Here is a 13166-nt window from a genome sequence, read left to right as displayed (position 1 = left end):
GTAAAAGAGGACAACATAAAATAGAAAACGAGGAAAATGAATGAGAAAAATAGGACAAAGGTAAAATGTGTAGGAAAGCTGAAATTAAGCTGCAAATGAAGTTATAAAAATAAAATGCAGAATTAGTATGAGATGAAAGCCTGCCATACAACTACATTTTAATTGAAAGCATTTTTACTCTTACAGGGGCTCATATAACAGAATTAAGTGTAGCTGGCCCTCAATTCATAAGGAGTTAATTTTTTAGGACACAGAATGCATTTTCCTATAGAAATGATGTTTTAAAGGATTATTAAAGTCAGACTTTAATGTATGGGTGAATCATCTGGAGATCTTGCTAAAATGCAGTTTCTGATTGAGCAGTTCTGAGATAGTACCTGTGAATTTTTGACAAGTTCCCAGATGGTACTGGACCGAGGATTATACTTTGAATAGCAAAAATCTGCTTATCATAGTGAAGGAATTTTGTAGGCTAACCTGGTAACTTAAATCTTCATTTTCTTGTTCGTGGGGAGAAAAGGGATTCTAAATTCCAGCTGGGGAGTGTTTATAACACACGTTCTCATACTGGTCCCAGGGATGGGAGACGCTTCCTTTTACCCCTTTGTGAGCCAGAGTGGCTCCTGTCAGGGTTCTGATAGGAGATGGAAGAGTGTTTTAGCAGTGGGAAGGAGCTGGGCAGCTTTATGGATTAGGGGTTCCAGAGGTGATTGCTTCTATAAAGGGCTTTACCAATGATAGATTGAGGGCTTTCATGAGGAAGTTTAGGAAGGGGTGGGGGTGGGGGATAAGGGCCACCTCTGTCAGCACAGGCTCATAGGAAGTAAGGGCAGTATGAGTGTGGAGTCACAGAAGGGACTGGTAGTCTCTTACCAGGAAGAAGTCTTAGGAGTAGGCAGCAGCCGTCGGTGTAGATGTGTGTAAGTACAGACTGCCTTAATTTTGAGTCATTGGAGGCATTTCTGTGTTTGCAGAATTTTGACAGTTATTCAAAACAGGTAACTAACTCTTGGTTTTTAAAAAGGCAACAGAGTTAAAAATTGAGCTTGCCTGCTTTTCTAATTCGTATATAGATCAGGCTAGTGAGGACAATTTATTATTATTGTCCTCACCACCCTCTTTGTCATAAGCTGAATTTCAGAGTGATCTTTAATTTAAACTGTTTAGCTTATCTCTTTTTTATTAATGCGCATAAGTTATAAATCAGTGATTTCTATTAGGAATTGTTTTATCCCAAAGGGATATATTTAACTAAATGAAATAATCAAGAATGACACATATATTCCTCTCAGGAATCTCCATATTAAACTTATGTTATATTCCTTGGGTGGCTTTTTTACTCTACCTCTCATATTCCTTTCCAGTCACCACATTTCTCAAATTAGATATCTGAGGCCAAACATGGCTTGGGGCGGCTGACCCCTGGTCAAGAAGAGTGATAAGATTCCTAGAAATCTTTGCCAAATAACTCATGGTACGTGTATGACGATTAGGCTGATAGAAGCATCTCTCGAGTACAGCAGATCCTCTTTTCTATATTGAGATTCAAACCACAGATCTATCATTAATAGACCTGTTACTTAGAAGTCAGGTCGCTAGCAGTACTGTCTTTGCTCATGGGATCTTTTGTGTACCTCAACAGACCCGAAGAGATTCGGGGAAGCTTTGTCCCACAGACGTTCTCCGTGGACAAAGGGACTAGAGGGCTTATGTGGTACCAGTATCAGAAGGATTAGTATCCCTTTCCTTTAGCCCTAATTGTTCAGTTAAATGACTTTTATTCTTTGCCTGCTATTCAAGGTTACATATAGTAAGGGCTGTGAATACCAACTAGCTGGCTCTTAGTGGAAGAGTTAATTTTTACAAAAAGTCAAAATTGTTTGGATTGTTTTTAATGTGGAATTTGTGCCTTTTTTTTTTTTTTTTAAGACTTTTCCAGCAACACAACCTCTAACACCAAGTAGCATGGAGGAGCGGATTGCAGAATTGAATCGGCAGAGTATGGAGGCTCGTGGAAAACTCTTGCAGTTAATAGAGCAGCAGAAACTTATTGGTCTGAATCTTTCCTCTCCACTGGTGTCACCCATTCCATCACCTCTCAGAGCATGGACTGGTTGGTCACAAATTCATGATGTAAAAGCCAGGCACATGGGAGTTTTCACTTTCTTGATTTTACGAGTATATATTGAGCTGAAAGAAATCTCAAAGCATGTATTTCAGTGCCTTCAATTTTACATGGAAGGAAACAGACCTAAGTCACAGAATAAGTGACAGAAATAAGGCTAGATAGAAGGCCAATCTCCTGGTAGAAAGCTATTCCATGGTGCCTGCAGTTTATCTTTGGTGTCTAAGTTCTTAAGTTGCCTGATGTGTAAATGGGATTCATTACAGTGTATGATTCACTTAGGACCTATGCAGTGGCTGAGTACAAAACATTAGCATCAAAATGATAATTTAGAATTTCATCAGCAACAAATTACAAGTTATTTCATTAAAACCAGTTAAAACATTTTCATTTGTAAATTAAACTTCCCATTCTGTTGTTTTCTTAAGAATGTGATAAACTAGAGGGGATTCTGAATAATAGAATAGTAGCTGAAAAATTAGTTGTCATAATATTTACATACAAAAAAGTATTGATGAAATGAAGTAGATCTTAAGTTGTTCTTTGGCAAAAATTGAATTACTAAGACCCTAAGTGATAGAGCTGTATGAAGGCTATAGAGAGACTAATTTTGGCCCAGTATAAAAGAAGGTTCTAATTGTGAGGGATAGAAAATAATTATATCAGTAAGGAGTATGTTCCTTGAGGTGCTCAGGTATTGGTGTTTTAGAGGTATTCATCTGTCCAGAGGCTGGCTGAAGTAGGCTATCTTTAAGGTATCTGCCAGTGAGACTTAAAAAAATTTTTTTTATTCCAGTATAATTAACATACAGTGTTATATTAGTTTCAGGTGCACAATATAATGATCCAGCACTTATATACATTACTTAGTGCTTACTTAGTGTGCTCTTAATCGCCTTCACCTGTTTCAACCGTCCTCCCACCCACCTCCCTCATGAGACTTTTTCTCTCAGTTACAAATCATTCTTTTTTGAAACTTCAGACCTAGAAAGTAGACTCTTAAAAATTACTGGAAAATGACAGATAATGCATTTCCCCAGGGCCCTTTCTCTGTGCTATTCTAGGCTTCTTCAAATGACAGCTTCGTCTGCTGTTCTTCATAGTCACGAAGCGTAGAGGCAACTTCTGATTAAAGCACTCAATACGTTTGAACATCTACTACCTGCTGCCCTGTTCTGGGCCCTGGGGAAACTGCTTTGAACAGGACAAATCCCTGTCCAGCATTATGAGATAATGTTAGGTGGCACTAGGTGCAATAAAGAAGAATAAAGCAAATTGCTCTTAAGAGTAATTTTGTAATTACATTAGACATCTTCTGTTTCAATTGTTCTTTAAGGTTAAAAGTACCTCATTTCTATTATCTTAGTTAGTCCTCAACACACCCTGAGAGTAGACAGAGCTGATGTTATAGCTTTTTGATACGTAAGTAAACTGAGGAGAAAGACGTTAAGTGATTTGTCTGAAGTTCTAAAGCAAATTGGTAAATTTGCAAACTGTGTTCTTTTCATTCCAGTGGTTATATCTCCAGAATATTCTTTTTTGGTAATATCTCCAAGATATTCCTTTTTAAAAGTAAAATTCTTGGTTTCACGGGTACCTTTGTGCGCTATGATGATAAAGATATAATCATATGCCATACAAAGCCTCTTTGGTTTCTAGGGTAATGGAGGAATATCTTATACAATTAAATATGGTTTCATTACCCACTAAAGCCCTGAAGATCACTGATTTTAAGTAGTGATTCATAAGAGCCTCTGTGAAACTGCCTAGTATAGACATTGTCTTTCATTAGTAGATAGTAAATATTTGTTAATTGATAATCTAACTTTTGAAATATTGAAAATGAACAGTTATACAGTTATACTTGCCATTGGCCATATGAACTCTTCAGCCAACTTTCCGCTCCTAAGTTAATGCCTTCAGGAATCTAATAATATAGTAGATTTAGAGGATTTAAAGTTTTATTGAATGACTTCAGAAATTTTCCTTTTTCTTTTTAATTTTTTTGAAAATTTTAGATAAGCTGTTTTTGACAAAAATCTTAAGATTTTTTAGGGCTAGCTCTTAATTTCTGTTTTTCACTTCCAGATCTGACATGATACCACTTGTCTGAAGATTCTGGCTTTCTATGAACTGGCATGCTACTGAATTGACACTAGTAACTAAAGTTTCTTGTCTCACAGTTCATTTTGAAAAAAATCCTTCAAGGGTGTCTGTGGGCCATAATGAAAATATAGAAAGAAACTCCAAATTTGTAATGTGAAATTTGCAGTAAGATAGACATCAAGTTAAATTTTTATTTTATTTTAATGAAAGATAATGAAACTAATATTTATTTTTATATTTTAGAAGGAGGAAAGAGGACAATTGAAGTATCTATTCCAGGAGCTGAAGCCCCAGAAAGCTCAAAATGCAGTACTGTCTCTCCTACCAGTGGGATAAATACAAGAAGGTAGGGTTACAACGTGCAGTTACTTTAAAAAATCAAGAATGTGGTGTTTCTTTCTCTTTGTGAAAAAAGGAAGTGCACAGTATCTGACTTAGGTTCAGACAGACTCACTCCTGTAGAGAAAATAAAGCAATTGGAGAGAAGAATTTCTGGGGAAGAAAAAGAGGAGTGAGGAACAAGCCTTAAGTAAAACAGTGTGGGTTGGCTATTGAGGACAAAAATAGGATAATGGCACATATATAGAGTGCTTTATAGGTTATAAAATTAGGAGATAACATATGACGGGGATAAATTGATCAGTAGTATTTTTCTCCTTTACAAGAAATGAAACTAAAGCTCATTGAGCTAATTGGGTGGTTTGCTTAGATGGGTCACATGATTGGTAAAGGGTGGCACTGAGGATGGACCTGGCTCTTCTGTCTCCACTCTCTGTGCTTACCTTGACACTGTGCTGCCATTCAGGGCTCTTTTCCGCTGCCGGGCCTTCCCCCCGCCCCTGCACATGCATCTTTCCCCTTAAAAATGTTACAGCATGATACTGTAATGGTGGGTATTGTCATTATACACTCGCCAAAACCCATAGAATGTATAACAAAAGGTGAACCCTGATGTGAGCTATGGATGTAATTAATAATGTACCAGTATTATCTCATCAGTTGTGATAAATGTAGCAACCTGATGCAAGGTCCTAATAATTTGGAGAAACTGTGTGGGGGAGGTGAGGGCTATATTGAAACTCTCTGTTCTTTACACTTAATCCTTTTGTAAACCTAAAACTACTCTAAAAAAGGAAGTCTAATAATTAAAAAAAAAAAACAACTTAGGGTGGTAAAAATATGTTACAGATAACTTACCTCATTTGGACCTAACTCAGCCATTGCCAATACTGAGATTTGTCAGTCTTATATAATTTTTTGAAGGTAAATGGTGATAGATCACTCTCCCACTCTCTTTTATTTCTTGTAAATAGATCTTCAGGGGCTACTAGTAATTCTTGTTCTCCATTAAACGCTACCTCAGGAAGTGGGCGATTCACACCTGTTAATCCAAGAGCAAAGGTATGTGATAAAATGTAATTGTGAAATGTGTGTAGGGGTCAGGAGAGTGGGGTGGGGGAGGGTGGCTGATTTAGTGATTTCCATTCTTTTTTTTTTTTAAGATTTTATTTATTTATTTGACAGAGAGAGAGAGAGAGCAGGAGCACAAGCAGGGGGAGTGGGAGAGGGAGAAGCAGGCTTCCCATGGAGTAGGGAGCCTGATGCGGGGCTCGATCCCAGGACCCTGGGATCATGACCTGAGCCGAAGACAGATGCTTAACAACAGAGCCATCCAGGCGCCGCTAGTGATTTCCATTCTTAATTAAATTCTTGTTATCCTACAGGTGACATAAAATTCTCAGAAGAAAAGAATTCCTAATTCACCTTTACTAGAAAAAACCTTTAAGCCATATAGTCTCTTTTGTGTTCTGGGGTAGCTAAGGAATAAGATAAAATTCAATGGGATTTCAACATAGACTGGAAATTACTGGCCTCAGGCAAAGCATTCTAATAATGTGGCAGGACATACAGGTGTGCCTTGAAGTAGTAGTTACACTGAGATATTGGTTCCCTCAGTGCTTGCTGTGGCTGTGTGGGATTGGGTTATCCAGAGCCCTGGGGCCACTTTTCTTGTCACTTAACCTAGTGTGCTGTATCTGAGTGTGCCACTGGTTAGAGAAGTTGTGGTTAATCAATGTCATACATATTCTTCATATGTTCTGATTTGCTGTAGATTAGACCAAATAGTGAGTGCTTCAGTAAATATTGAATATTTATAGCCCAGATTAATTTATATTCTCAGATATCCCCATTGTCTAGCACTAGAAGATTTGTCCTTTGCTGTTTCTTATATCCTAAAAAAGTTTTTTTAATAAATAAATAAATAAATAAACAAATAAATATTTATTTATTTATTTATTTATTTGAGAGAGAGAGCGCACACGCATGCACACAGACAAGTGGGGTAGGGACAGAGGGAGAGGAGAGAGACTCCCTGCTGAGTGTGGAGCCCAGCCTAGGGCTCCATCCCACAACCCTGAGATCATGATCTGAGCCACTTAACCAACTGAGCCACCCAGGCACCCCTAAAAAGTTTTAAAGAGGCTGTTTTATATAATTTGCCCTTAGTTTCTGGAATTTAGTAACAATTTTAATTTACTAAGATCAAATAACTTTGTTATTTTAAAAAGTTGTACCTATAATTTGTATAAAATACTGGATTTATCCTTTATTTAAAAATTAGGTTTCCTCAGTCAATCAGGGTATCTGTTGACCAGGGAATCAGTTATTTGGGAGTGGCTCTTTTAGAGAATAAAAACGCCAGTAGCAATTTAATTTTCAGTACCATTTGATGACATAGGGTAACTTCTGTGTACTTGGTCTAAATAATTATAAACCTTAAATGGGCTCATGTTTCTGATTACTTTCTAAATCCGTCTTGCATCTTTGTTCAACAGATTGAGAAACAGAATGAAGAAGGCTGGTTTGCTCTTTCTACCCACGTGTCATAAGTGAAGTTAGTTGTACAGAATTTTTTTTCAGTAGTATATTCTTGAGCTTCCACTCCCCTTTCCCTGCTCCTGCTTTCAAGTTTTCATGTCCTTTTAGATAAAACCTACAAAGATCTTGTAACTTAGTACTTATGGAACAAAGAATAAAGAAATTATTTGAATCTTGGATCTTTTCAAATAAATTTCCAACAACTAACCAATGTACAACCTCCTGTGAATAAAATTTTGATTATAGGGAAATTGAAGTTTTATATTCTAATAATCCCATCAGTATTGTAAAGTTTTGCTGAGTAACACATTTTTACCTTTATCATCTTTATTCAGGTTTTTTTTTTTTTTTTGGTCTAGTATATCTTAAATGATGTATTTCTTTTATTTTTTTCTGAAGAATTAAGTTGCTTTGCATATAATTTACAATAAAATGGCTCTGGGTGATTAAAGTCTGGCTTTCAGAAAAATTTAATACTCCCTTTGATTTCTTTTTGGGAGGGAAGTTATTGTTGTCCATGGCTTTTTCCACCGAGTGGAATGTATAGCTTTAAAAAGTAGGTGTGGGAACATCTGTTTATATTTGTTTATGCAGATAAGAGTGGTTGTATATATCATAAAATTCTTATATAGGCTTTAAATGTGAAAATGTCATCAATAATGGTAATGTACATCAAATAAATAATGCTCAAAGAGCTCGTGTCTAAATGCAGTAACATTGATTTAGTGTTTGAAACAGAAATGAGTACAAAAGGTTGCTGTCAACTTTCCCGCCCTGAATCTACTACACATTCAGGGTTGTTTTCTTCAAAGCACCTGTTTGGCTCTCAGACACTGGCTTTTATTTTAGACTTGCTTTTTAAATTATCTCTACCCTTTCACTGTGGGATGGAAATTCTCAACCTGGTGTAGTGGGAGTAGGGCAGGGGAAACACATTGAAACTACTTGGGGAACTTTCTCAGACAACACTGTCCCTCCTCCTGGAGTTTTTCGTATTCTACGAAGTGTCATATGCAACTTTCATTTGGGCCTCTTCATTGTGGCGGCAAAAATACAATTTTTCTCTGGTATCACTGATTTTATTTACGTGAAGTCATCTGTATTCATTTGCATTATTGAAGATTCTTCCATCTGTATTGTACTTTTTTGAAGCTTGGTTTTTAATAAATACTATCCCTGTGTGGAATATAAGACCGTTTTGATACCATTAATGTCAAGTTTTCTGCTTGGCTTGTGAATGCATTCTCTTTTTTTAAATTTTTGAAGTTTTTATTTAAATTCCAGTTAGTTAATATGCAATGTAATATTAGTTTCAGGTGTACAATACAGTGATTTGACACTTCCATACATCACCCTGTGCTCATCACAAGTGCCCTCCTCAATCCCCATCACCCATTTCACCCATCCCCCGACCCTCCTTCCTGCTGGTAACCATGTTTGTTCTCTATAGTTAACAGTTTGTTTCTTGGTTTGCCTCTCTCTCTCTCTTTCTTTTTTCCCTTTGCTCATTTGTTTCTTAAATTCCACATATGAGTGAGATCATAAGGTATTTGTCTTTCTCTGACTGACTTCTCTTAGCATACTATTCTCTAGTTCCATCCACGTTGTTGCAAATGGCAAGATTTCATGTGAATGCATTCTTTGGACTTAAATTTTTCTTAATGTTCTTCAACTGGTTGGCTGTTTACTTTTTTCCCTTATATTCCTTTAAACTTCAAAAGCCATGATTCTCAACTTTGAGAGCATTGAAAAAAAGACCAAACGCTACCTTGAGCCCTTGGCATGACTATCTATCTATCTATCTATCTATCTATCTATCTATCTATCTATCTATCTATCTATCTATCTATCATCTATCGGAGAGAGAGAAAGTGCGTGTGAGCACAAGCAGGGGAAGTGGCAGGCAGGGGGACAAGCAGTCTCCCCGCTGAGCAGGGAGCCCCATGCAGGACTCAATCCCAGGACCCTGAGATCATGACCTGAGCTGAAGGCAGATGCTTAACCAACTGAGCCACCCAGGCATCCCTTGTCATGACATTTTAAGAAGCTGCTTAAGGTGATTTAATGTGCAGCCAGAGTTGAGAACCAGTGCTCGCTGGCAACCTGTGGAACTGACATTTAAGTGTCCATCCTGCTAATATTTGTTTTTGTTGATAAACTTCAAAAGTAGGTTTAAAAAACTCCAAGAATAATAGATACAGAGAAAAGAGCTTGCGTTCTTAGGCTTTCTAAAGCAGTGCTTCTCAGCTTTGGCTGCCATTAGAGTCACATAGGGACCTTCTAAAATTCCCAATGGCCAAGTCTCACTCCAGACCAGTTAACTTAGACTCTGGGAGTATGACACAAACAATATTTTAAGAAACTTCCTCAGGTGATTCCAGTGTGTAGCCAAGCTTGGGAAACGTTATGAAGATATTTATCATCCCCATATCATAAATTGGTGCATGTTTGGTTTTAAGTAACACTACTTTGGGCCCTCTTTATCAGCTTTCAGAGCCAGCTGCACCAGTGGGTCTCAAACTATGGCCCTGACCAGCAGTGTCAGGATCACCGAGGTACTTGTTAGAAATGAAAATTCATGGGCCCTACCCTAGACCCATTGATCAGAAAATGTCTGTTTTAATAAGCCCCTCATGTGATTCTGAAGCATACTCCAGTTTGGGAACCATTGATCTTAGCATCACAGAGGGGTGAACTCTGCTATATTTGATGATGTACTACATTTGTATTCACTTTTCTAGTCCAGACTCAGATTACTTATATTTCTTGTGTTAGGACTCAAGTTTTTGGCTAACATATGACTTCTCCAAAATGCCCCAGGGGCGCCTGGGTGGCTCAGTCCATTCTGCCTTTGGCTCAGGTCATGATCCCATGGTCCTGGGATGGAGCCCCGAGTCAGGCTCCCTGCTCAGTGGGGAGTCTGCTTCTCCCTCTCCCTGCCCCTCCCCTGCTTGTGCTCTTTCTCTCTAACAAATAAATAAAATCTTAAAAAAAAAAAATAAATGCCCCAGAAAGCTGCTAATCACTTGCTAAACTTTAATAAAATTTGCAGTTTTCCATATTACAGCTTGGGAGAGAAACTAGATTGATAATCAGATCCATAGTTAATGGTACAATCATTCCTATGCTGTATAGTGAGATCGTTTAAATTAGCAGAATTTAATAGTAATTTACTGTTTACTAAGTGCCAGGCATGGTTTTAGCCACTTTTCATGATTTTAAGACACCTTTATGAGGTAGATACTATTCCTTCTTTTGCAGATGAAGAAACTGAGGTACCAGGAGGTAAGTACCCTCTCAAAGTCACACAACTTAGGTGTGAGGGCCCTGGGATGGCATAGAGGAGGTCTTTGTACAAAGCCTACACTATGCTGCCATCTTACAGTGAATATGGTATGGAAGCACAATAATCATAACAATAATAATAATAATTATAACTATCCTTATTGAACCATAACTGTGGTTATCTCATTAAAATCTCACAGTAAAACTGAGTTAGACATGTTTGAATGCCACCCACCTCCCCTTTACAGATGAGGGAATTGAGCCCTGGAGGTGAAGTAAGTTGCCTAATGTCAGGGTGTATGAGGTAAAGCAGGATTTGAAGCTCTTTTTTTTTAGAAGAGAGAGAGCACAATAGCGGGGGTGGGGGGGCAGAGGGAGAGGAAGAGAGAGAATCTTAATCAGGCTCCATGCTCAGCACAGAGCCCGATGCAGGGTTTCAATCCCATGACCTTGAGATCATGACTTGAGCCAAAATCAAGAGTCAGATGCTTAAATGAGTCACCCAGGCACCCGTCTTTTTAAAAAATAATTATTGGACTCCTCCTAACTTGATCTAGCACAGTGGCTAAAGCTGCAAGTATTGCAATCAGAAAGCTTGGATTCAAATGACATTTCTGCCACTTGGGCTGTGTCCCTGAGTAAATTATCTCATTTTTTCCCATTTGGGTGAGACATGATATATCTTAATAGGGTTGTGAGGAGTAAGAGAGGTGAGTATATGTAAATATGTTAAGAACAGGGCCTGACTCATAATAAGCATTCAGTAATGATGACTGCCAGTTTTTTGGTGCACAAATACACTATTTCCAGATTTTTAAAGATATTATGTGCTGAATTCTTTGTGGTTTTCTCAGATTAACAACTGGACCCAGTGCTTTAAAATTAGAGATATTTGGAGGTTGAAAGAAAACATGTTGAGAATATTATTTGAAAATGTACCTAACAGGCTGTTTAAAAATAAGTTTATCCTATGTTTTTTGACTTTTCAGACACCCTGGATATACCATTTAATAATTAACAGTAAAGATAATGTTTTAAGTCAGGAGACTTTAAATGTCAAGAATACTTGACTAAAGAGAACATTTCAATACTACCAACAAATGCATGGAATGAAGTTTTTGGAAAATTGTGTAACAGAAACCAATAAACACAAAATATAATATGACCTTTTTAAAATCAACTTTATTGAGAAATAATGTATATATAATTAATTGCATCTAAATTTAAAAAGAACAATTAATTGACTTTTGGCAGATGAAACTACTGCCACAAGACACATTTTTGTCATCTCCAAAAGATTCCTGCTGTCCCTTCAGTGCATCCCTCGGTTTACTCTAGCCCTGGGCAACCACTGATGTGCTTTTTGTCATCATAGATTCGTTTACATTCTATCTAAAAGGAATCATACATTGTACTATTTTGTGTCTGGCTCTTTTACTCACCATAACTGAGATTCATTCATGTTATGTGTTTCAGTTTTTTCCTTTTTACTTCTGAGTAGTATTCCATTGTATGGATATTTATCCATTCACCTGTCAATGACCTTTGGGTTTCTTTCCAGTTTTTGGCTATTGTGAGTATAGCTGCTATGAACATTCACAGACAAGGCTTTATATGGATATATGTTTTTGTTTCTCTTGGGTAAATGCTTCAGACATGGAATGGCTTGGTATATGTTTAACTTTTAAAGAAACTGCCAAGCCGTTTTCCAAAGTCATTGTACCATTTTACATTCCTAACAGCAGTCTATGAGAGTTCCAGTTGCTGCATATCTTCCACACTGGGTGCTGGCAGTTTTTAAAGTTTTACCCATTCTGGTGGGTGTGGTGTATGTGCATTGTGGTGTGCATCTCCCAGAGGACTACTGTGTTTACTGGCCACTCATACCTCTGATATGGTGAAGTATTCAAAGTCCTTTGCCTGTTTGAAAAATTAGGTTGTAAGTTTTTTTTTTCTTATTCAGTTGTAAGAATCCTTTATATATTCTGAATGCAAAGTCCTTTGTCACTTATTGCAATAGTGTACCCTTTTTTTTTAAGTTTTTATTTAAATTCCAGTTAGTTAACAGACAGGATAATATTAGTTTCAGGTGTACAAGATAGCCATTTTAAAACAATGTTTGGTAACCAGTGACTTCAGGTACTTAAAATTCAGTACTGACCGCTGGCTGCATCACAGAGCAGCTGAAGAGCAAATTGCTAGGGGTGTCTGGGTGGCTCAGCTGATTGGGCGTCCAACTTCGGCTTGGGTCATGATCCTGGGGTCCTGGGATCAGTCCCTGCGTCGGTCTCCCTGCTCGGTGGGGAGCCTGTTTCTCCTTCCCCCTCTACCTGCAGCTCTGCCTGCTTGTGCTCTGTCAAATAAATAAAAATCTTTGAAAAAAATCTTAAAAAAAAAAAGCAAATTGCTAAACCGAGAAATCTGTCAAGGTAGGCCTATACTTTGTGCGCCCAGCGACATGAGACCAAGGATCCCACAACATAAAATCACTTCCTTGTAAAAGCCAACAGAGATAACAGAGGAAAATAAACAACTCAATAGAAAAGGCTCCCGATGTATCCTTGCGGATGATAGTGTGCAATCTGGGTCCCTTTGGGCCATCGCTTATTAACCGGCAGGTATCTAGGTACTCAAAAGTCATTCTGTTTATCAATATAACATTCTTGGGATAATTATAATAACAAACTGTATATAAAACTAAAAGGGGATAATAACCTGATAGAATGTTGGGCTTTTCTGTTTGGCTCGAACCAGAGTCACGTGCCTGGAA

The 13166-nt window shown here is 37.6% G+C and overlaps 1 protein-coding gene across 5 annotated transcripts in view; it reads left to right on the top strand.

Annotated features, from left to right (window-relative positions):
* SPICE1 (spindle and centriole associated protein 1) overlaps nucleotides 1–8263 on the top strand; it is a 94353-nt gene extending 86090 nt beyond the window's left edge. For 4 of the 5 annotated variants that reach the window (XM_025874425.2, XM_025874431.2, XM_025874407.2 and 1 more), the window contains 4 exons: nucleotides 1930–2113; nucleotides 4475–4577; nucleotides 5545–5632; nucleotides 7069–8261. In XM_025874425.2, the coding sequence (XP_025730210.1) occupies nucleotides 1930–2113; nucleotides 4475–4577; nucleotides 5545–5632; nucleotides 7069–7122 (429 nt within the window). In that variant the 3' untranslated portion in view covers nucleotides 7123–8261. Of the gene's footprint in view, nucleotides 1–1929; nucleotides 2114–4474; nucleotides 4578–5544; nucleotides 5633–7068 lie in introns of all 5 variants that reach the window. The other variant, XM_025874401.2, reaches the window with a different exon arrangement.
* The last annotated feature ends 4903 nt before the right edge of the window (nucleotides 8264–13166 follow it).

The sequence above is a fragment of the Callorhinus ursinus genome, unplaced genomic scaffold, assembly GCF_003265705.2.
Source record: "Callorhinus ursinus isolate GAN/ISIS: 27379988/994484 unplaced genomic scaffold, GSC_fseal_2.0 scaffold1, whole genome shotgun sequence".
Lineage (NCBI taxonomy): Eukaryota > Metazoa > Chordata > Mammalia > Carnivora > Otariidae > Callorhinus > Callorhinus ursinus.
This window is presented reverse-complemented; position numbering and strand designations above follow the sequence as displayed.